This window comes from Branchiostoma lanceolatum, chromosome 8 (assembly GCF_035083965.1).
Source record: "Branchiostoma lanceolatum isolate klBraLanc5 chromosome 8, klBraLanc5.hap2, whole genome shotgun sequence".
In the NCBI taxonomy this organism is placed as follows: domain Eukaryota; kingdom Metazoa; phylum Chordata; class Leptocardii; order Amphioxiformes; family Branchiostomatidae; genus Branchiostoma; species Branchiostoma lanceolatum.
The window spans coordinates 12,013,939-12,039,961 of record NC_089729.1 but is presented as its reverse complement, the minus strand read 5'-3'; the positions used below and the strand labels follow the sequence as shown (position 1 = coordinate 12,039,961).

General features: G+C 41.8%; 2 protein-coding genes across 4 annotated transcripts in view; both read right to left on the bottom strand.

Moving 5' to 3' along the window:
- The window catches only part of LOC136440313 (uncharacterized), a 28,508-nt gene extending 13,459 nt beyond the window's left edge, over positions 1-15,049 (bottom strand). Inside the window, exon 1 of one of the 3 annotated variants that reach the window (XM_066436274.1) lies at positions 14,839-15,049. The gene's annotated coding sequence lies outside the window, so the exon portion shown is untranslated. Of the gene's footprint in view, positions 1-5,771; positions 6,189-14,838 lie in introns of those variants that run through there. The other 2 variants (XM_066436273.1, XM_066436275.1) reach the window with 2 other exon arrangements.
- Positions 15,050-17,370: 2,321 nt separating this feature from the next.
- Positions 17,371-24,600, bottom strand: LOC136440915 (uncharacterized). Its single transcript, XM_066437095.1, has 5 exons — positions 23,899-24,600; positions 23,455-23,561; positions 23,249-23,305; positions 22,785-22,885; positions 17,371-22,232 (listed from the first exon to the last, which is right to left on the bottom strand). The coding sequence occupies exons 1-5, from the start codon at positions 24,598-24,600 to the stop codon at positions 17,956-17,958; spliced, it is 5,244 nt and encodes a 1,747-aa protein (XP_066293192.1). The 3' UTR covers positions 17,371-17,955.
- Between the last annotated feature and the right edge of the window lie 1,423 nt (positions 24,601-26,023).

Sequence of the window (26,023 nt, the reverse complement as noted above, 5' to 3'; positions counted from 1 at the left end):
TTACCTGAGACGGTGCAGACCCAATCTCAACAATGGCTTCATTGCATGTACATTTTTTCTAGGACACTTGGTATCATATAATGTTACGAACTATTTACATGTAGGTATCATCCTATATTCAAATTTTATCCCTTCCAACATTAGTAGTCAGTGAGGTTTTCCCTGAGACGGCGCGAACCCAATCTCATTAATGGCTTCAATGCATGTGCATGTATTGCTAGGACACGTTAATGTAGGTATCATCCTATTTTCAAAGTTTATCCTTTCCAACATTAAGGATTAGTTAGTGTCGTCGTCCTCGAGACGGCACAGACCCAGTCGCATTAATGGCTTCAATGCATGTACATGTCTTTCTCGGACACTTGGTACTATATAATGTTACCAACTACTTAATGTAGGTATCATGCTATATTCAAAGTTTATCCAAATCCACATAAGTAGTCAGTGGTCTTTATGGAACGGTGCAGACCCAATCTCAACAATGGCTTCAATGCATGTACATCTCTTTCTCTAACACTTGGTGTAATATATATCGTTACCAATTACTTTTATGTAGGTATCATCCTATGTTCAACGTTTATCCCTTCGAAAATTAGTAGCCACCGTGGTGTTCCCTGAGCTGGTGCGAACCCAACCTCATTAATGGCTTTAATGCACGTACATGTCTTTCAAGGACACTTGGTACTATATAATGTTACCGACTACTTTTATGCAAGTATCATCCTATATTCAACGTTCATCCCTTCGACAAGTAGTAGTCACCGTGGTCTTTCCTGGGTTGGTGTGGACCCAACCTCATTAATGGCTTCAATACACGTACATGCGTCTTTCTCGGACACTTGGTATCATATGATGTTACCAACTACTTTTATGCAGGTATTAACTACCAAAGTGTATCTACATTAGAAGTCAGCGTGGTCCTGCCTGAGACGGTACGAACCAAATCTCATTAATAACTTCAGCGCATACACCTCTCTTTCTACTTGTTACGATATGATATTGCCAATTTTTAAAAATGCAGGTATCACCCTATTTTCAAAGTTAAACCATTCCAACATTAGTAGTCAGCGAGGTTTTCTCTGAGACGACGCGAACTCAGTCTCATTAATGGCTTCAATGCATGTACATGTCTTTCAAGGACACTCGGTACTATGCTATCAACTACTTTAATGTAGGTATCATCCTATATTCAAAGTTTATCCCTTCCAACATAAGTAGTCAGCGTGGTGTTCCCTGACATGTACCGGTACAAACCAAACCTCATTAAAGGCTTCAATACATGTACATGTCTTTCTAGGACACTTGGTACTGTATAATGTTACCAACTACTTTAATGTAGGTATCATCCTATATTATATTGAAAGTTTATCCCCCTCCAACATAAGTAGTCAGTGGTCTTTATGGGACAGTGCACACCTAATCTCAACAATGGCTTCAATGCATGTACATGTCTTTCTCGGACACTTGGTATTATATGATGTTACCAACTACTTTTATGCAGGTATCATCCTATATTCAAAGTATATCTACATTAGTAGTCAGCGGGTCTTCCCTGAGACGGCGCGAACCCAATCAACCTGACGACTCCCGTAGATACGCCGCTGCCGCCCGCCGGACGCCAGCTTTTAATTCTGTTCCGGAGTTCTGATTCTGAAAGCTCCATTCATCAGATGAAATCATTCCTAATTAATAGGGGCTGTCCAAGCCGTTTGTCGTGCCCTACCTTCAGCGGTCTGTTAAAGAATAGAATGCAGAAGCCCCAGTCATAAAATCCATTCAAATGTAGACACGCTTGTGGAATACAAAATTATGCCACATGGACATTTTTTATTTATAGAGCATTATTATTATGTTATTAGCTATTACCATTCATAGAACTGGCCTGTATTTGACGTTGGATATTCCAAATACATAATGGTGACAGTAGGACGAATGGGTAATAAACCAGTATCATAACTGTGTAGTAATTTAAGAACATTATTGCTTTTGAAACAGATCAGCTATGTGTACATTTGATTGCTTGATGAAATATTGCTTTTATGTATAAACATGTCACGGTTTGGGAATATGAATCTCAATAAGAAGTTACTAGAACACAATTTAGGCCAACTATAAACTATATGGAAGTTAATTTGCAACATAAATTACATTACAATTCAATCCAGTTCATTTCTTACGGCATTCAATGCAAGTGAGTGAGTGAGCAAGACAGTTATATGTATGTTTGAAGCAACAGCTGCTATTAGTCTATAGATATCAAGGGCTAAATTCATTGATTTTATTTATGATGAAAAGAAAAGTCTGGACAATATCACCAACAATATGGCACAAACATCACAAAAACAGAGATCAAACATTCATGTCTTGTAACAACTTTGATGTTTCTGCCTCTGCTTGAAGTCAGAGTACTAGTTATACGTGTTTGAAAGTTGTTGGATGGAGCCGAATCCCTAATGGCCATCGGCAGAAACCTTTAGAACTACCTCACCCACGCCAATCAGTGTGCTTCATGTAGGAATGGTTTCCTTCAACCGAAGTATTTTCGTCTCTTGATTATTCAGACGTAAACTTGATCATGACGCAGGTAAAACCACGGAACGAGCAATGATTACAATGATGATGACAGAAATGACTATGGAAATACAATCCTATTTCATACATCTGTTTAATGGTATATTTCATCACAATGTACATGATTTTGCAACGAATCTATCAAGCTGTCGCGAATTCTCCTTGTCCCTATTTTCTGATTCTATTAGACTGTATGGTAAAACTATGGCAAAAGGTAGTATTATTTATATAGAGCCATTTTTGGAAGAAAAACTGTGCCGTGTGGTTTGGTATATATTTTGTTTGGAGAACACGACACATATTGTCTAAATTCTACGTTTAATTCTCAACGAAGGGTTCTCGCAACCATCAAAACTTACTGACACGGAAGGCTGTGTCACTGATCACTTTCCCGACACAAATTTACTGACCCTACCCAGGAGGCAGAGAGTTTATGTACATGCAGTTAGCATTCTTGTCCGAACAGAATCCATCATGTCTTCTCCTACTGCTCTGCAGACATTGGACAACGATTTGGTTGGAAAGTAATCAGACTAACACGGGGTGTCGGTGGTTCTTGTGACCTTCGTGCGTACGTGACTGAACACGAGGTTCAACTGCGGCGGTGACCAAGGGCAACGACGCATCATTGTAATCTTTAAAAGCAGTTTGGACACATATCCAAGCAGATGCATGGATCTGGCTCAGTCTCAGTGTGTAGGAAGAAGAGTTTAAAAAAGTACAGTACTTGAAAGACGTACTAAATAATGTAAAAACGCACGTTAAACACGCATGTGAGACTTACCTGGCTCTTACATCTGAGGATAATTGATTATACTCCTATGGTTTTCTAACATCACAACCAAGGCCAACGGCTTACCCCTCTTTGCAAAGAGGGCAGCTTTCTACGGTAATTTATGGACATCACCGGAAGTAAACTCAGAACTTTACATTATGTAACGGATGACTGAGCAGTGGTATGATTACATGTATTCATAAAGGGACATATGTGTCTTAAGACACGTAAAATGTACCTGACTTTAGATCGCCTGCTCTTTATGATACTCTAATCCCCTGCTCATGCAAATCGATATGAAGACTTTTTTGGGGCAATTTACAAGGGTCATTGCACCATGGGGGTCAGAGGATTGGGCAAAAAATCAATACAAGTAAACTCCAGAAAAACAATACCCTTTGAAAGCTAATAAGGTAGAGGCCAATCGGAGATAAGTCGATGGTTGCCATCGCTTTTTTTGTGTACAGTGTCAAACTTTATCTGAGTCTGCCTGAAATAACTTTTGGGGCAATTTGGTCCATTGAAAATTGGGATTACATGATAAAATAAAGAATATGGGGTCGTGTGGCGTAACGGCAGGGTGTTCGACTCGGAACCAAGAGATCCCGAGTTCGAATCTCCCTAACGCCACCGATCTTGTGCCCTTGGGAAAGGCACTTTACACGACTTTCCTCACTTCGCCCAGGTGTATAAAAATAAAGATGGGTATGTTGTTATCTGTACGTGGCACTGTTGATATAAGTTATAAAAACTTGAGTGCAGTGCCACGTCGTCCTTGTCTGTCTAAAACCGAAGTAAAAAAATAATAATAAAGAATTTACTTCAAATCGGTGTTTTCTTTAACTTCCATCACCGATAAGATAAAATCAAGCACATAGAAGCACACAAATTTCCATTCATCGTGGCCGCCAACTTTAGGTGGAGTTGACAAATTGCTCTGAGTTGATATATGGAAAGGCATACTTATAACGCGTAATGTCGTCGTTTGCTCTAGACTAATCACACAATGCCGTTATATTATGGGTAAGCGGGTTAGTAGGTCAATCAATCTTGGAGTTTTAACGATAAATGCTTCAGAAAGGACATGCATATCTGTCTTTATTTGTCCTTGATGGTATTTTGAACACAGGCTGGCTTGAATTGCTTTTTTAATGCTGCGGTTGTTACCTGCAAGGGATCTACTTGATTACAGTTGTATCGAGCAAAAACGCCTTGATGCGTCTTACGGTCTCTGATCCTGATATAAATCGTTACGCTAGTCTTCAATTGTCTTAGAAGATGTGGTGGCATAAACACATTAACGTCATATTTCCTGAAGCGCTCACAGAGTCTTGGAAATGTAAAAAAGGACGTACCGACACGCTTGTTCAAATGACGTCCGACAAGCGTGTAGTCTACGATGATGAAAGGGTGCATCTTATCAATTCACGGATCAGAGCTGAGCTCAGAAGTCTTTATCTTCAGGAAAATACTGCTTTTCCCTGGAGCTTTAAATCTACTGACACGATGTCTTCTTTATTCATTTTATCGAAATTGTTGTTATAACAATCGCGTCTACTCTCAATGCAGAAGCAGAACCTCGAGGTTTAAGAACACAATGCCCTTTCTTGTCTAGTTACTGAATAACTGAACTCGATTGATTGTACATAATGACGTTTTGTAACTGCAAACCATGCCTTAATTCAGTGCTTTCGCAGCTGCAATGTGATTTTATTGTGATTTTATAACTGAAATAAACCGGTCAAACCTGCCCTACACTGAGCAGATGGAGAGCTGGAGGAATAGAGGCCAGCGCAACCCGACCGTAACCACAGAAATTATCGATTGAAATCCCGCTCGAAAAATGACATCTTCATCCGGAAATATCCTCGCAACAACATGTGGTACGAACTGGATAGAAATGGATTTGGCTTTCGAAAATAATTTCATCAGGTTGGTAGAACATAGGATATTTGGAGTTTCTTTTAGCACAACCAGGTAATCTCACCTGCTGACGTTTTAGCTTTGATAACGATTATGTAGTATGTACATTGACGGTTAAGACTTTTCTTTATCAAGTATACATACGTTTATACCACGTCCCTTTCACAGCCACTCTTCAATGTTTTCACTCTTCAATGAAAACAACAATTAATGTAGATTTCCGCGGTCCGTGTCAATGAACCGCAACTGCCGAGCGCCACATGGTGCCTCATATCCTCCAAGGCTCAACAAAGATGCAAAATAAAGGGGGTGATCGTGAATTTAAGCTTCACATATGGACGCACAGATACTCTTATATTACTGTACTGCTTAGAAACCCTCGCTGATATACTCCGGTGAAGTACATATATGACGAAAATACTAAAACGTTTCTTCCGAGCGGATTTCAGGTATCAATTCACCAGAAGGCGTAATGCAAACACATCCGTTAAGACGCGCTTACCGGTTTAAGAAATGAAGAAACTGTTCCCTGCCGGCCTTGTGGAAATCCGAAAGCTTGACGGCTTGTTGTCTGTAACCAGAGACGTTACCACCATATTTTTGGGCAGCGGCCGGTCAGTCCTGCAGTGGTCAGACCCGTGAGACGTACTGCGGTGGGCGCGATACGATGAGAGGTTTTTACCGAGAAACCGGCGTCCCACTAAACTGGTTTCAGGACCTACCTACCTGTACTGGGCTCACACCTGCGCAACACCTTGTGTGCGCCGCGCCACCCACTCCACACTATCGTCACGTGATCATGGACTGCTTACTCTATACACCCAATATTCATGCAAATCCTCCTCGTATCACTACCGGGCCTCGTAGCCGAGGTTTGGACCGTTTTGCAGACATCTATATGTATGTATGGAGACAGAAAGATACGGCCCAACAATGACAAAGATTGTGCCTTATCAGCAAAAAGGGGGCATGAAATATTCATGTGTGTTTTGCGCTGTGCCAGCGTATCGCAACAAAGTACAATGTTTTATTTAGCTCGACCTAAAAAAAGATCTGATTGAAAAGATCAATTTATTTGGTGCGGCACTCCTGCTGGCCGGTACGCTATGGCCTGGTTTCCGATTGCCGTCAGAATGGCTGAGTTACTTTTTAACTAGCTTGTATTATTTCTACCAATTAACTGGCAGCAGGTTATGAATATTCAACAGGAATATTACTCATTGCAGGCACGGAGTAAAAATGGGCCATACGTACATAGACCGTTATGCATCAAGGTGACAAAACGTTGGCTTACAGCCTCTTTTCACTGAAGACCGCTGCGACTGCGCTGTGACCGCTGAGCGACCAACGAATTGACAGATCGCTCAAAGAATTTCCAGAGATAAACTTATTTTTTCACGTCTTGTTTTTCCTTGTATTCTAAATCATAGTATTACTTTTATATTGTCATCATGTCTTTCATGAAATTCAAATTATGAAATTAAGTGTCACAGAAATCCGTACGGTCGCTGAGCGATCGCGGTCTAGTGGAAAGGGGGGCTGAAGGAGAAAAAGCGGCATCACCCGCAACGCGGCATTAACGTCAGGTAAATGGCCAGTATTCCTTGCGCTCTACCAATCTGATTGGAAGGACAGTTTTACATGAAGCTCAGACAAATAACCTTGGGGATGCCATTAACTACAAAACGCCCTGACATTTCGCCCAAATCCCGGCGACTCCCCTTCCATTAACGGGTAAGGACAAGTCTAGGGACACCGGCATCCGGGCATGTTCAACTGATTGGATTGACTCTTTAATCGTGCGCACATGGTTGCGCTATTCATATTCTATCTACTGTCTGGTTTGAGAATTGAATCTTTCATCTTTCCACGTAAGCATTTGATACCACGTACCACATGTACACGTCCAAAAGATGCTATGTATATATACGTACATTTCATTCCGAGTTCCCAATGATGCTACCTGTTAAGTATGTTGGTTGTGGGGACTTGATACATGAGTAGTTCTGTCTGCTACACAATAATCTTTAACAAGTTGGAGAATAGCTAATCTTAACTTTTCACTGTAAAACGCTATTCTGGTGGGCGTCTCGTGTGCATGTACTGTGTACATGTATCAAGTCAAATCTTTTGGAAGATGAAACATTTCTTTGGCAATATGGCTAATCTTATTTCTTAAGATGTAAAACACTATTCCGGTGGGCATTCGGGTGCATGTACCGTGTCTGAAGTCAAATGTTGTGGAAGATGACAAGTTTGTTGACAGGCAATTCTAAACCAGCAATAAGTAAAAACTGAAAATCAGTAAACCTCTCCTGTTGCGAAATATACCCCGTAGATATAAAGTTTTATTACACTGATCACGCTATGTGTCATAAAAGTGTCACAAGAACATATGAATAAAAGTCACGCCAGTCCCCTAATGCCGTGCAGCCGCTTTATGTAATAACTTGTCTGTGAACTACAGCCTGATTCTGCCAAAGTGTCCCCCATCGGCGACAGTCGAGTGGATTAAAGGAACAAAGTACGCCTCTGTTGATTGGGCACCTGTCATAAGGGCACGAGCTACAGCACATATAATGTGTTCCAGTCAACCATCCAGATTTGAAGCGATATCCATCAACGCTTCGCCAATATAATGCCTTGATCTTTGTAGCTCGTAGGGAATGTGATCTGATTTGATCGCCCTTCTCTTCTACACTTAAAGACCCCAAAGATTGCTTTGATATCTTCGTTATTTCGGCATATTTCTCCTGTGTGCTATCTCGTATGGTCCCATAAAAGCAGTACACATGCTAACAGCACGTCTAATTTGCCCCCGAAGCCTGCTGATAGGGTACTTTATAATCGATGATTGGGTAGTTGCCGTCACTCGTGGGTTGATGCCGTCACTGGTTGGTTGATATACGATTGAAGCGGGAGAAAGTAAAGTCTCGTGCCTTTGGGCAAGTTAAGTTGGTTAGAGCGAAGAAAGATGTAGATTTAAAACACATCTATTGACGTCCCAGCTCTCAGTAGCACGCCTACACCTTTACTTTAGTCTGATGCAGGACAGATCATTAGAAGCAATCCACTGTTTATAACCGTAACGGTTTCTGGTGATTATACTTATCATGATCACCATCTTCATCAGTCACAAAATGGCCGCGTAGCTCAATTCACTAGGGATGATTTAGTACCCTAGGCCCTATTCATATCAATTGCATGCAATTAAGATGCACACTTAATCAATGTTAAAGGGAAGGGAACGCCATTTAACGGCAGAGGTTGTGGCACCCTTTCGTTCATGATCAAAGTTGTCTGCTAACAGTGGTAACGGTTTGTGCTGCTATAAAGAAAGAAATGAGTAGGTACGGAATGATAAGGGCGATTCCTAGCGAAAGAAAGTACACGTAAATAGGTCTCTTCCCTTTCAGAAGAGGGCTGGCGTAACATTCGTCACTATATAAGCTGCTACCATGATTCCCCACGGTTGCTTCCTAAGCGTGTGCCATGAATAACTAATCGATGTATTCCAACCTGTTTAGCAACTGCCACGAACCAGGATTACGGAAAACGGGCACCGAGAAAGGTCATTCACTCTTTGAAATTCACGACACGGAATTCTTCCAGGAAGAAATGAACAGAATCACTGTTCAGTAGGCCACCGATGGCACAATCACGATTTCTTTTTAACAAAATAAACCAGACAAAGTACCTGCCGTGAAAAGTGTTGAACACTGGACCCGCGACACGTTGGCGACCTCGCTGCGACTGAGCGATTTAACTCCGCGCTAAACGAATTTCATCTGTAAAAAACGAATCTTTTTACGCTTTGTGTGATTTGTTGTCTGTTTAGTCTTTTTGCATGGTATTCCCATTGTAAAGTCAAGGCTAACTCAAATTCAATCTAGGACGCATGCCGCGAGGTCGCCAACGCGTAGCGGGTCCAGTGAGAGGGGGGCTTAAATTAAGTGTTAGACGTGGCCTGTTATACCGATGGTATAATCAACAGATGATGCATATGTCTTTGCCAGAGTTCTTCTACGTATACATTATGTATTCTTCATAAATCTCAAAAGAAATGTAATGCATACTGGAAAAATTTAGGTTTTGTTGCCCTTCTGTTGCGAAAATGGGTCATGAAAATGTCTTTAGCTGCTTAAGCAGAAACCAGACACATCTGTACCACTGAAATGATGGGGTTGTCTCTGACGTACAATCAATTTGTCAAACGTGAAACGACATAGCCCCAAATCCTTTCCTCCCCTCTACCTCTCTCTCACGCCCACCTCTCTCTCTTTTTCTTTCTCTGTCTGTTTGTCTGTCTTTCTCTCTCTATTCTTATTCATTTATCTATTTATTTATTTATTTATATATATGCATGTATCCCGCAGCTTACATACAGGGCCCTGTGCGCTGTATTGAGACTGATAATGCATACCAAAAACAATTATGGTGAAAATCATTAATGCTCGCTTTAGCTATTTTGCTTCCATCAGCAAAGATTCGCTTCCTTTTGAAACCATCCCCACCATATCCGTTGCAACAAAGTTATCCCGGCTACCAGCTGGACCGGGGAAGATTACCTGCAGGAGTCTCAAGTGGTCGCCGCCAGAGAAGGGTCTTATTGGCTGACGGTGACGTCACGCGGGGTACAATCGAATCCGATCACTAGAGAAGTTATTCCCAACTCTGTTACCGTTTCGTGAAATGTTATAGCTTCGAAAATTGAATAAGATTACCTCCGAAATACAGCCAAACGCCGTTCACAAATGGTATTTTGTTGTTACTCGTCTTGTGCTATGGTCACATGGTCACGGGCGGGGCCCGGCCGGGTAGCTTGTGGAAACGAAAAATGCAATATTCAAGACAAAAAAACGCGCAAAACGACAAAAATTCCTTTCCGTGATTTATGTATATTCTTGGTATTCATTTCTCTATCCTTTGTTTCCTCCAACAGCCCGGTTGGGCCCTGGCTTGGAAATGCGACCCCTAGCATAAGAGAGGGAAGGACACGCATAATACAAAGGGAAAAGCTCAAAGTATACATATGTCAAAATTCATAACTAGTTTATATGTACCTTAGAATACCGGAGAATATTACACAAATAATGAGCACACGAATCTATTCTCGAAAATCAGCAGCAGGGCAAGAAACTAACTTGACAGGAATTAATTCAACGTGATCAGAGCCCAAACCACGCTACATTAGGCACACCCCGGACTTCTCTAATGGACAGCCTGGACTGGAAAATAAGGTTTGCTCCGTGCTAGCAAGGCGCAAAATAGAATCATCGGGTGCTATCTGCTTGTTAGGCATCTCTCGTCTGTTCGCAGCTCAATGTTATGTATATCAGTTTCTTGGAATCGGATGATTTGGAAGTCTGGCACTGTCATCGTGAACATCAACGAAGGCCTTCACCTATGAAAGCTTGATGATGTTTGTGAACTTTCAAACATCGTGCAGAAAAGTTATGTGTCTGAAAGGAATGGTTAATCAAAAACAAAATCTGTATAATTTTTCCCAGTAAACATAGAAACATAGAAACCATAATCACCCAAATGTTATGATCTGGAACATCATCCAGCTTCCTTGTTTTGTTTCAACACGTGCCCCTTCTTTTACCCCGCCACAAAGAAAACATCATTAGCAGTACGCAGGGGCTATAGCTACTTCATTAGATTCTACATATTAGTATCCACAGTCACTCGGCGGCTTCCTTACAAGATGCCCAAGGCTACCTGTCGCAGCAAAAGGATTTCATCACACCTTTATCTGCGGAAAACAGATGTTCTGAGCTGTCCCTAATGCGTTCCTGGCAGGGATTCATAACGTACCCACGCCACCTCATTTAAATCACTCCCGAAGCTGCAGCTTCTAAAGCTGTCACTTTGGCCACATCAATTCTACTCCTTGGTTCTAGGATCTTAGAATGAATTAATGGAGAGGGCAGATTAGACGAAATTAAGACGAATACTAGAGTTCCACGACCCCATACCTTCGCCGACTGATGTTAACCTTTTGGAGTGGCATATCGAACATGCTTCCTATTTATTATACAAATAAGGACCTCATTTGCATGAATTATGTCACTTGACCATCTTGACCCAAATAACACAAGTTGTTCGCAAGGATGGTAGCGTTTCTACATAAATTATGTAATTGATGCAGTATCATAGCAAGCCACTAGGGGGCCCAAAATCTAATCATTTTCAGGTCTGAAGAAGACCTATCCACATACCAAGTAATAAGAAGACAATCCATCCAAACATTCTCGAGTTATCGTCTTACACAGACAGACACACACACGAACGCTGACGAAAACAAAACCTTCTCGACGAAGGTGATAAAAACAAACTTGCTGTAATTGGCCCGCATGCTATCAGTGTACCTTGGAGTTTTAATGCATGTATATATATAGAAAACCATGAGTCAAATTTTAACATAAGAGCTTACGGTTAAACATATTTCAATAAAACCTGTCACAACATGGAAGACAAGGGTTTCTAGTTGACAACAGATACAAGAATTTTGAAGTTGATGTGTGTCCTGAATGTCACTACATGTTTATGATCTTGTCCAATTCAACAAATAAAGAGGGCGAATATGAGAAACGAGAAACTTAATCAGCATGGCCTTACTTACATAAGCAACGAATTGACGGGCAACGCTGCATGCGATTCAATTATGGTGAGTACAAGCTACTCCGCAATCTCTCTTTATCTGTAGGCCGCCTGGGGAGCTACATTCATCTGGGCTACATTAGAATAGAAAGCTTCACGCAGATATAGCAACCTCTCTTTGAAAAATCAAACCAATGAATTATGAACCAGGTACGATGAAATATTGTTACCCGTAAGCTCGTCTTTCTTTTTTGCATTGAGGTTGCCTTCATAAGATAGTGTATGATGTATGAGAGAAAGACAACACTAAATCACTGCATGTTTCTGTATATACATAAATACCTTAATACATAACTCATTAATCTGTAAAGACAAATAGACTCGCAATAAACTCCAACTAAACGTAACGAAATATTTTTCTATTTGTCGTTTATACAGCGGTGCGGTATCAAAGCCTTAAAGACGTCAAATTAAGGCAATTCACTTCATACAAAATACAAACGAATCAGGATATGGAAGTTTACATCAGTATACTTTGGGATGAAAAATCTTTTCTGTATCAAGAATGGTCATGCTGTATTGCGATATATATTTTTCGTTTAGAAATAGTAATGTCAGTTCATGAGTTATACAAATCCCGATGGAACCCGACGTTTCCGAAACAACCAATGTATGTGAAAAATATGCAAGGTTGAAGGTCAAGAAAAATAATACTTAGACACCAGGGAGTGGTAAAATCTTATCTAAAGGTCACAACCTTTTGACCTTTGACCGGTCACGTCAGCTGAAACCTGCGCCATGACAGTCTGCCTACGTGCGTCGATCTCTGACAGGTGAAGAACTGATCATGAAAAGCTATATGTTGAATAATTCTGCGGCTGTACGCAGAAATAGAAGCTCATGCAGGATTCATGGGGAAACAAATGAGGCTCTGCTATCGTTGAGAAATCAAATCTTTGGCTGTCAGATCATAGGAAATACTGTGAATATTAGGGATAAGCCCATAATTTTTTCACGGTTGCGACTATGATGTGCAGTGTCAAAGGTGAAGGCCCCTGGCTTGTAAACAGTTCTCGTCTCGACATTGTCTTGATTTGCATAACAATGCCCCGACAGGTTTTGTTTACGACTCAGGGGCCTTTACCTTTGACATTGCACATGCGTAGTCGCAATTGTGAATGGGCTTATAAGTCAGACTCTCCCGGCATTGCTGATCATCACCACAAGAGGTTCAAATGAGGTCCGTTTCTTTTTTTTCCTTTGGAGAATTTATTAGCTGATTGAAGAAGGATGTCTACCAAAGGCACATAAGTCTACAAGCTTTAGATGTCTTAAAGCTCCCCCTATATCTCTATATATGGAATATCCGTAACTTCTGTAACGTTACTGTAGCCTTATCGTCTACACACAGCTGCGCCCTGTGTCTATTGCGAGCTCAATCTAAACTGTACTTGGCGTTTGGGAAATATGAACGGGTTCATGGCAAAGCTGTCAAAACTCTATCATCAAGGAACAGCTGCTGTGTTGTGGTTGGAAATGTACTAATTGTACATGATATTGTTGTACTGATGGGTTTAAATCTCTATCTTCAAGGCTGAAGATTATGTCAGGTTTCCCGGGGTATATCTGTAACATCGTTATATCCATCCTGTATGCAATTTTTGTTGCATCGAAGAAGTCAGCCAAGACTTTTCTAATGTCTAGATTACCACCTCCCTCTAAAGGAAATGAACGAAGAGCGATATATAACGTTATATATGAATAGAGTTGGCGCCGTTCAAGACTGAATTCATCATGACAGGGCTCTGACACTGGAAAGCTCAGGCTGGTGATGGACCTGTTGTTGTTTTGGACGGGTGGGGGGGGGGGGGGCTTTACGCTTATGCCAGATGTTCTGTATTTACTTCATAGAGGAACTTCTAGACTTACATGGTAGTTGGTCATGAGCTGCATGTACGTAACAGCATCGATTGAAAGACTATGTTCAAGCAGTGCCCATTATTTCTAGAGACTTGAGGGCACACTTATGGTGAACAGCAAAATGATCAGGTCATACTTTATCTAAAAATGATCCATGATGATCACAGTACACCATACTCTGTGGGATATTAGAGATAAACAATCTATGATTGCTGTACAGGTAAGATTCAAAGAAAAGGCCGCTTCTAAGCTTGATGCAATGAATGATGACGGGGTGTAGGTGGTCTGTTGTCTATGTGCATTCCCGGTAGGTCAGATGTGATCAGTAGTAAAGTTTCCACAGTTTCCATCATGGAAACGTATTAACAAATCATGCTATGAACAGGGTAATATGTTCTTAAGATATTTATACAACAGTTGAATAGATAATAGCGTATACCTTACCATTGAATCAAACAGAAACAACATTTGCTGGATACACATCAAGGGCTTTGAACTGGAGTACGTCGACGGCCACTAAGACTTGTATTAAATTTCAAAATAGGTCAATGAACCCAAAGTGGAAACTTTCCCATCCGAACTTCATTAACGATGAAGCCATGTTGAACTCAAATGTACGTGTTAGTTTGTATTACAATGTACACTGTAACATCTGCCTCATTAGCATATATGGAGTTACATGGGGTGACGGGCTGGGTTATGTTGGCTGAGTCTTGGAGAGAGTCTCATTATCATATGCCTCAATAGCTCGCGTGAGTTTTCTACAAATCATAACATACCCTAATATGCCCATTTCGACTTGTCACCGTATAAAGTATGAAACATTAACCCACGCACTCTTGCTTATATACTGTATTGTTGCTGTCAGCGTTACTTAGTGTTGACGTAGGGATTACCAATATGGCAAAAATGTAACGTTGGCGTACGAAGTGCAAATACGCGACATTCTCTGGTGTACCATAGCTCAAAACATAGTATCATAGCTTCTAAAGATACCACTCTCTCAAAGTGTAGACTTTTGCAAGAAAGTAAGTGTTACTTACGATTTTGTGGCACTATCCAGAGAGAAAAAACAAGGATATAAAAGGTCCCAAAATGCCTGCTGACCTATCTTGCAGACGATACGAGAGGGGCTGGATCCACAGCGGACGGCCCTGGCATTCCTTAGCTGCACAGCGCGCCTGTGTACACCCGGCTAAATCGGGACCCGGTTCCCCCTGAGGCTGGAAGAATGGCCCCGCTTCTCCCCCGTCCGAAAATAGCATGAGATTCGGCCCGGCAACGCCCATAGTGTAAGATTCAACTTGATGGGTGGGAACAATTTATTGTATTTAGGTCAAGGCTAACGCACTCTCTCCACCAGAGGCTGTGATGGCTCAGCGCAGCGAACAAAGATTTGGCAGATTGCTCAACGAAGTTCATAGTTAAAGAAACGAATTTTCCTACGTTTTGTTGTCTTTTAAATAATCCTTTTACATCTTGTAACATATTGCAATGGTTAATCAAGTGTCACACAACCCAAAACCAAATTGGATTTGTGTGACCCTCGATTTTATCATTGGAATATGTTGCAAGATGTAAACGGATTATTTGAAAAACATCAACAGTTTATAGTTACAACTTTTCATTTAATTCTGGGTGAGCAGCAGTATCGTCTGCAGAACTATAATGGCATGTGTGACATAATTATGGCGTATAAGATGTATGTAGTTTGCAAGTTATGCATATATGTTTTTAGGAATAAAAAGAGGCAAAGAGAGAAAAGGTTAGAGAGAGGTCTTTGCATGGGTTTTTTGCCCAGCAATCTAGGTTCATGGTCAAGTACCATTTAGATACCTAGACGATTGGTTTGCACCCCTAGCGACATTACATTTCCCTGCAGTCAATGAAAACATTTATTTAGGCAAAAAACGTTCATCATTTCTCACTGCTCTGATTGACATTTTGTCATTGGTTTATTGGTTTATTTTGATACCCTTTAGTCGAATTGCGACTAATCTTCAAGGGTTCAATACAAAAAGTATACAAACACAGACATATATACAGTGCAAGATTAAAAGGACATAACGTTATATACATAATCATAACAAATACAAATTGCTAACTTAACTTATGAATAATTGGTGACAAACTGGTAGATGGCCTTCTTAAAGTGATATGGGACTGTCAATGATTTGATGTTAGATGGTTATGTATTCCAAAGATTGATGGCTCGGTAGAGAAAGGTTCGCTTTTGACTGTTAGTTTTAGGTTTAGGTAGTTTGAAACTGTAGGAGTTGGATAATCTAGTCGAGTATGTGTGGGTAGAATTGACAGGGACAATGGAACTGTGAATGTTTTTAGGCTCGTGACTGACAAGTATTCTGAAAAAAGTATTTAAAGTACTGATGGCGAACCTTTCTCTTACCGTGGGCCAACCTAGATCCGTATGCATTTGTGCAACACGTGTGTCAATCGCACATTTCAAAAGCATTCTACAGGCTCTGTTCTGTACCACTTGGAGCCTAAAAAAAAAAAAAAAAAAAAAAATTTAACGGTTCTTGGTGGATGTCAATGTACAGATGTTGGCACATTGGCGCACCAAATCCGTAGTGTGTTTTTGGCACACATTTTAACATATTAGCCTAAGTGGCCCGGTGGGCGTCACTCCACCGTCAGGGAAGTCGTGTAAAGTGCCTTTCCCAAGGGCACAACGTCCGGGCAAGGTGAGTATCGAACTCGGGACCTATTGGTTCCGAGTTCAGCGCTCTAACCGTTACGCCACGCCGACGCCACTTGGAGCCTACGAGTGTTCAAGTCCGACATGTTGGCAAGGACTGGTAGGTAGTACTGCGCCACAGATAGGACTAGTGCACACATAACTACCTTAAAAACATCATGCGTCATGGCCCATGCGTGCCGCCTCAGAAGGGCAATGTTCCTAGATTGTTTAGCAATAGTATGATTCACATGCAAATTCCATGTAAGTGATTGAGTGATGTGCAACCCAAGCAACACCGTCTCTTTCACCTGTACAATACCCTCTGTTCCAATTACTAAGTCTAAAGAGGTTGAAGGCAGAAGGGCAAGTTTTCGGGGTGAACCGAAGAGCATGCACTTGGTCTTCAAAATGTTCATGACAAGTTTGTTGCTCTTTACCCATTCTGATATCTTATCAAGGTCAGGCTGTAAAGCAGCAGTTATCTCAGATAAGGACCTAGCAGCTTTGTACATCGATGTGTCATCTGCGTACATTTCAGTTGTACTGTTTAAGACTGACAAAGGTAAGTCATTAGTAAACAATGTGAAAATAAGTGGGCCTAGACAACTTCCCTGGGGGACTCCACATTCAAGTACAGATGGTTCTGAAAAATGCCCATTAATATACACTACCTGTGTTCTACCCTGCAGATAACTACTCATCCAAGTCAGAGAGCCTAAACTGAAGCCATAGGATTTAAGTTTTGCCAATAGAAGCTGGTGATCAACTAGATCAATAGCCGCACTAAAATCAATGTAGACGGCCCCTCATTGTATTCTATTGTGTGTGTTTGTCTCTGTGATCACCAGGAAAGACAGACTGAAAGTGAAAGATGAACATTTAGATGATTGATTTTACTTTCCCGTTCAGAAGACATTGTAAGTTCTTTTACTAATGCCCCTGCGATGTAAATAAGGATACAATAGGTACTGTAGCCATATCAAATCGCGAGGACAAAACATTTGTATTTCAACAATAATACATATATTTTATTTTCCTGTTATAGAAAAACCTTCATAATTTATATAAGTATTTTGGTTTTTACACAGTATCATTTTTTTCAGAATCCATTCAACACAGCACTACACAATTGCTTAACGTTGACAATGACAATAACGTTAAAGACATAACCAAGTCCAGATACAATGACTAGTAGATATTTAGCAAATACCTTCGATGCAAAAAGTGATAAAAATAATTGGTGTTTGAATGATACGGTGTTAGATTACTTGTAGATTACTAACAACCAATACTTACTACATCACTAGGAAAGGGATATTCATCGTACCTATAAATACAGGCATTCATATATACATTTTCTGTAACTTATAGTTTTCTCATAAATCAATTGACAGCTATGGGGGCGTCACCATACATTTATTCAGCCTAAGTCTAATATAGCATCATTTGTATGTATGGTCTACTTTGGTGGAGTCCTGTTGGCGTACATGGCCATGAACATACTTTGATAGCGTTCTTTGTACTCCATCGCTTTCACTTCATCGCCTTGTTTACTCCAAATTATCGACAGGTTCTTCAACAGCGCGGCGATCTGTGGGTGTGCAGTTTTCTTCCCGTAAACGGCTCTAAACATCCGTAATGACTGTTCTATGTAGTAAATCGCTTTCGTCTGATCCCCAAGGTCACTCCAGGAAAATCCCAGGTTACAAAGTGACGTTGCAATGTCAGGATGTACCGTCGTCTCCCCGTAGATAGTTTTCCTCATATTCAAGGACAGCTCCAAGGAGTTAATTGCTTTCCTGTGATCACCAAGGTCACTCCATAAGGACCCTAGGATGCTAAGTGACCTTGCAATGTCCGGATGTGCCGTGTTATGTCCATAGATACCTTTCTTCATCTCTAGTGACTGTTCGCAGTAAATAATTGCTTTCTTGTGATCCCCGAGTTTGCTCCAAGACAGTCCAAGGTTATTAAGTGACTTAGTGATCTCTGGATGTGCCATATTTTCTCCATATATCGCTTTCGCAAGCGTAAGTGACTGTTCTAAATAGGTAATTGCTTTTTTCTGATCACCCAATGTACCCCAGGACGATCCCAAATTGTTAAGGTTCGCGACAATGTCTGGATGTGCAGTCTTATCTCCATATATAGCTTTCTGCATCACAAGTGCCTGCTCGTGGTAGCTGATTGCTTTCCTCTGATCTCCAAGTTTACTCCAAGAAGATCCCAGGTTGTCAAGTGATTTGGCAGCTTCTGGATGTGCCTTTCTGTCTCCATAGATGGTTTTCATCATTGCTATTGACTGTTCTAAGTAGCTGATTGCTTTTATCTCATTTCCAAGATTACTCCAAGATAATCCTAGATTGTTAAGTGACGCGGCGATGTCTGGATGGGCCGGTGTGTCTTTATAAATGTCCTTCATCATTGTTAATGATTGCTCGTGGTAGCTAATTGCTTTCACCGGATTTCCCATTTGACTCCAATACGATCCCAGGCTAGTAAGCGAAGAGGCAATGTCTGGGTGTATTGCGTTCTTTCCAAAGATGATTTTCCTCATTGCTAGTGACTGTTCGTAATAGCTAATTGCTTTCCGGTGGTCCCCCAATGCACTACAAGATGCCCCTAGGTTATTAAATGACCTGGCAATGTCTGGATGTGGCGTCTTATCCCCATAAATGGCCTTCTTCATCGCCAATGACTGTTCGTAGTAACTGATTGCTTTCGTCTGGTCACCGAGTTGACTCCATGAGGATCCTAAGCGGTTGAATACGTTAGCAATGTCCGGATGTGCAGTTACTTTTCCATGGATCGTTCCAAGCATTCGTAGGGACTGCTCAAAGTAGTCAATTGCCTTTTTCACGTCACCGAGATCACCCCATGACGAACCCAGGTTTGCAAGTGTTCCAGCAGTATCCGGATGGGCTGTTTTAACTCCGTAGGTACTTTTAGTCATTGCTAATGCCTGCTCGAAGTAGCAAATCGCTTCCTTTTGGTTGCCGAGTGCCCTTGAAGATATCCCTAAGCTGTTAAAAGACGAGGCGATGTCTGGATGGGGCGTGTTGTCTCCGTAAATAGTCTTCCTCATCGCTAATGACTGCTTGTTGTATCGAATTGCTTTCCCATGATCACCAAGTTTCATCCAAGATGTTCCGAGGTTGTGAAGTGCCATTGCAATATCAGGACATTTTGTTTTTTCCCCTCGGATAGATGTCTTCATCGTTAGTGACTGTTCGTAGTAAAAGATAGCTTTCTTTTGATCACCGAGCTCACTCCAAGATAATCCTAGGCTTTCAAGTGATATTGCGAGGTCTAGATGTGCAGTGTTGTCTCCGTAGATGGCCATTTTCATCGCAATTGACTGTTCATGATAACCAATTGCTTTTTTGTAACTACCGAGTAGACACCAACATGATCCGAGATTGTGAAGTGAAGATGCAATACCCGAATGTACCATGTTTTCCCCATAGATAACTCTATACATCGTTAGTGACTTATCAAAGTAGCCAATTGCTTTTTTCTGATCACCGAGTTTTTGCCAAGATGATCCTAAGTTGTGAATTGCCCCGGCAATATCTGGGTGTCCCGTACTGTCACCATAGATACTTTTCAGCATTGTAAGTGACTGTTCGAAGTAGCTTATTGCTTTCTTCTGATCTCCGAGTTCGCCCCAACACGATCCCAAGTTCTGAAGTGTCATGGTAATGTCGGGATGTGCCTTGTCGCCATACAGAGTTTTCTTCATCGTAAGTGCCTGTCTTAAGTACTTTATTGCTTTCTGAGAATTACCGAGTTTTAACCAATATGATCCCAAGTTATTAAGTGCGTTTGCAATATCTGGATGTTTCGTAGTGTCTCCATGGAGAGATTTTAGCATCGTCATTGACAGTTCGTAGTACATAATTGCCTTTTTCATATCACCGAGGGACCTGTAGGATACTCCCAGGTTGGTGAGAGACGACACAATCTTCGGATGTGCCATTTTGTCTCCATAAATAGTTTTGCGTATGCCAAGGGACTGTTCGAAGAAACGAATTGCTTTCGTGTTATCACTGCGGTATGCCCATGCCTTGCCCAATTCTTCAAGTATAGACGAGCGTTTGTCATTCGCCTCATCACCTGCCTTTTTCAGTGCTTCTTCCAAATGGTGGATAGATGTTTCTAGCATGAACAGATTTCTTGCTATTCTTCCCCTACATAGATGGGAGGAATCGTAGATGGAGCTTTTGAATATCCGCCTTTGTTGGACATGCAAGATGTCTTCGACCATATCGATGACACATTTCTTCAATGGTTCAGCCGTGCAGTAGTATCGGAAAAGAGCTTTGGTGTCTGGTATGTAGAATATTGATTTTAGGGTAGTGTCCGACACCTCTTGCACTTCGGAATGATAGTTAAGTTTGGCAAGAGGAGACAGACTGTCCTGTTGTCCTCCGTTGGCTATGTACGTTCTCAGACGGAGCTCTGCCGCGATGCTTATCAGTACTGTCAAGTGGGTGGCATCTTCTTCGGTGATCCGTTCCGTTTTCTTTAGCTCATCTATGATACCCCACGTACTAGCATTTTTGGTTTGGCAGCACAGGGCTATTAGGTCGATAGCAATACCTGGAAAACGGTACATGTCCTTTTTGACATTCAACAGTTGCCCGCTGGGCTCGTTGGAAAGGAAGTTTTCCCTGTCTTCCCATAGGATTTTAGGTGCGATTCGACGGGCCATAGAGAGTGGTGTGGTGCAGCTCCCGGGGATTTTTGTCAGATGGTTTGTGTACTCCTGTACTAGGGTTTCTTCGCCAGCTAAGAAGGCAACACGTCTGAGGATGTCTGACAGGTGATACCCTTCTGCCAGAGAAATCTCTATCAGCTGAAACTCCGCCATCTTAGCAGGAGTTTGGATGAGGCTGACGGCAGGTTTGCTTTTGGTCTTGTCTCTTCCAAACGGAGTCTTGCTGGCCCATGGCATAGAGCCGTCGAAGGCGAATCCACGAGGTGTGATAGAGTCGAAGAACCAGTCTTTCTCTGGGTCTTCTGAGAGAAAATCGTTCAGTGGCGGGATGGCCATGGCTGGGAGGATGGTCTCCCCGAGGTTGATGACTTTCAAGTGTAGGTAGTGCGCGATGTTGAGGAAGTACCGCCGCGTGACGTCGTTGTCCTTCCCGTCCTCAATCAGAATGGCGAACTCCAGGTCAGAGTAGGGTGTGACCAGTTCTGTTGCCTGTGAGCCTAACCCGATGAAAGCGTACTGACATGGAGGAGGGTCAAGGGTGGCGATACATTCGTCGACAAGGCGTTTGACGAACATCTGTCTATCTTTGGCGATGCACTTGAATAAAGCTTTGACTGCTTCAGCTCGCTCAGCCTCAACTTTTGTCACCATTGGGTCGTCCTCGTCATACTGATACGGATTATGTTGCTGATCTATGTCGTCTAACTGTAACTTAGCGCGTGCGCGCATGTTCTCTAGCAGCTTCTTATGGCGTGAGGCACAATCAATAGTACTTGATTTTCTTTTCACACTTAAATTTCCTGCGTATTGAAGAAACAATTGTTCTATTTCCTGCAATGCTTCGTTCGATTTTGCTTTGTGTTTTTCTAGATCTGCTCTGGCAATGGCTGCATTGTACAGCGCTGCTGCCTGTGTGAATTGTTTACCGTCTTTTGTCTCTTTGCCTCGCCGGACGTACACGTCACCCAGTCTGCATAGACACTCGGCCTCTCTGGGTCGATCGCACACGGTACGGTCTGTACCGACATGAAACGTAAAACAAGATAGGTATCAGAATAGCAAGGTCCTTTTATTCACAACCAACTATTTTACAAGAGCCGACGTTTCGACGACTGTCTGTCATCTTCATCAGGGCAATACTGGCTGGTTAGCAGAAACACCTACTGGTGTAACTGCATTGTTAGCAAAGGTGTTACTGCATTGTTAGCAAAGGTGTTACTGCATTGTTAACAAAGGTGTTACTGCATTGTTAGCAAAGGTGTTACTGCATTGTTAGCAAAGGTGTTACTGCATTGTTAGCAAAGGTGTTACTGCATTGTTAGCAGTAACATCTAGCTTCAGTGCTCTCTGAACCAGTCAGTATTGCCCCGATGAAGATGACAGACAGTCGTCGAAACGTCGGCTCTTGTAAAATAGTTGGTTGACTTGCAATTGTGAATAAAAGAACCTTGTGAACCTGATGAAATTATTCACGGAAAATAGATGTCATGCTTGTCTTGGAATGGTATTGTGATGATTACAAATGAGAAAGAAAGACAAAGATGAGGGTAAAATGTGAAAACAGCTACCGTGAATCAGCTTCAGCGCGGACACAAACTTCTGTTCGGCTAAGTCGAGCTTTCCATGCGCCAGTGCGCGCTCCCCTGTAGTCAGGTACCCCTCGTAAGACCTACAGTATGGAGGAGCGTAAGGACATTGATGCATTTTCTTTTCATTTCATATTTCCGTTATGATTGATTTGAAAATCTAGAATTTTATCCCGCGATTGTGTTCTTACAAGCCACAAGTCAAATTCAAACGTTGATTGGGTCTATCTACATACGAGAAGTCTTCCACGTCGCAATTTACAAACCATTTAGATATGTTGCCTGAAAACAGTTTAAATGTATCTAAAAAAAAACACAATTGCTTAAACAAATTTTCACAGGCCCGGGGGGTAGGGCGGCTGATACGTCTATGAGGACAAATTCTGTTTTGTAAATATAGCCCAGTGACAGGGCTTCGCTACTTCTACCGTCCATGGTTGACCTACCTGTAGTCAGGAGAAGCTTTTCGAGTGGCTTGGCTCGCGATGAAATCACTTGGTGACCTAAAGAAAATGTTACCATGAGCTGAGTGTTTGAAATATTCCGATTGTTTTATTGTTTTTCTACACCTTCAAGCCTCATGAATGAACAACAGCAACAATGTAACAGTATTGAAAAGCCAGCCATTGTTGTAAATCACTCCTGTACTTACACAAACTGTTGACTCGTTACGTCAGCGGTGACGTCAGCGTGTGCCGATGTGTCTGGAAAGTCCCGCGACAGGTAACCCTGTTTGGTTTTTTGTTTACGTTGTAAGCCCTTCAATAGAACCATTCAGAGAGGAAAAGGCACATTACATGCGAAAAGTAGTACACATAGTCTTCATTGATCAAGTGATCAAAAACAACATGACAATAACAAAAGATTTTAAGGTCAGTGGGTCTATAGAAATCTGTTTTTATGGCAAGATGTTATCTATGGTACACACACACACACACACACACACACACACACACACACACATACACACACAAACACACACAAACACCCATAATGTGATACATGTACACACATACTGAAGCTAAAGCTAGCGACATTATATGCAACTGTCATTCATGTCACATGTTACAATGTAGATGGCATAATTGAGACATACTTTATTTTCAGTCCGCTTCATGTCTTGTCTGATCCTTGCCGTGTACAACAAGCGATGGGTGAGCGCCACTGTGCCCTGTACCCCCTCACATCGTGCCAGTGCAGTGTTATACAGAGCAGTGGCCTTGGTCAACAATGTCCTGTTTCTAGTTCCTGTTCCTCTTTTTAGGTACACGTCACCCAGGCTCTTAATCGCTTCCACTTTTAACGTAATATCATCGTTTACGATCCCCTCTATCATTAACGTTGTGTATTCAATCAACAATGAGTCTTTGTTAAAGTCTAAAGTCAATCTTTGGTCCAAACGTTGGAACTTCTCTGCCACTTTAGTAAGCGAAGAAATTTTGTTGTTGTTAGGAAACGGTTCGTTACCAACAAAGGTGGTTGGTTCTATTCCAATTCGTAGTTTCTCCGCAAACGACTTACGATACTCGAGACTTTCTCTAATTTCTTCGCCCTCGCACAGGGTCAGTGCGGTCCTGTACAGCATCACGGCCATGTCGAATTTCCCCACGTCCTTGCTGAGTCTTCCCTTCTCAAAGTTCACGTCTCCCAGACTTTTCACCACCTCCACCTCCACCGACCTGTCCATGTTCGCCATGGCGTCCAGCAGGGCTCGGATGTAGTCTGCCTCGGCACGCACCAGTCCCAGTCTCCTGGCCCTGGCATCCGCCTCGCTGAGTTTCTCACAGATTTGCAACATTTTGGAGACTTCGTGATTACATTAATAAGAACCTACCTTACTCAAACCTTGAAAATGTAAAATGCCCAACAAAGATTTACGGTGACCCAGCGCAACGCGACCTTCCCTATCCAGCGTTACGCACTTCCGCATAACAACCCACGCTATGTGAATACTCTCGCGAGCCTTTGCGAGAAGATTCGGTTGTTGAAAATCTGACCCTTGGCCGGTTGTAGGATTGCATTAAAACTTAATGGGGACAATATCCCATAAAAATGTGACCCCAAGCTTAATTCTAAGTTGGGAGAATTGTATCTTGAACCAATTGAGCACTCGGCACCGTGACATTGGCTTTTCATGTCTCTCAGTGAGTATTTCGGTGACCCTGTTACAATAACGGGCCCGAATCCTAGTACGCCTGAAGCTGTACGCACAATCCATATATTATATATATTCCATCTGCCGCCAGTGTTTTTCTTCAACTACCATACATCGTTAAAATGGAGAGGGATATTCTGACCATATGCATGTAAGGGAATAAGCCACGAATATACCATTGTTGTTAAGTTGATTATATATTGATGGTATAAAAAGAGCATGTCTGTGCATACGTATGGAATGAATGTTCAAGTCTACAAGTTAATTGATATCCGTTGAGAAACCAAATGTACATCAAGGTAAATTAATGTGATGTAATATCTATTACAATAAGTTATGTAGTATTGGTGACTTCTGCCATTGCAGCATCTTACATCGTTACAAGAGACAAAAGCAAAATAACATCTATATGAAACCTGATAGACGTGAGATGTTAATTTTATTTCCAGATTGAGAGGAAAACATACTTGTTGTGTTTCAAACTTTTTTTGATGCGGCATTGTCAGGCAATATGACAATGCTAGTTGTTACATGCAATTACCTTAGTCAATAATAGAAGCAATTGACATTTTAGTCAAACGTGTACTATGATTCCGTATATAAGTTGCTTATCTATACATTGATTACGGTGAAAGGTAACCTGAGAAAATTGTTAACTTATAAAGTAACTCAACAACCATTTGTGCCATACAATATCGTTACAGCCAACCATCTATATGGCCTCCTTTGGTCAATATTGACCATGGTAAAATTTTAATTGATATCAGCCAACCATCCACCACATTATTTTCAAGTGACCGAACATAATTATTTATTAGGGCACATCTAACCCCGAGTCACTACCACTATCACGCCGACGTGCCACGCAGGCAGGCATCCACTTCTTCCGTTTTTCGTTCGCATCGTTGTCATCCTTCTCCTTCCCTTTGCGCCTGCGCGTCTCGTCTTCGTACCGGATGTCGTCATAGCTGTCGTCGCTGTCGTCCCGGCTCCTGCTCCTTCTCTCCTTGCGCCTGCGCTTCCGGCGCCGCCGCTCGCGCTCGTACTCCGAGTCGTCCGAGGAGCT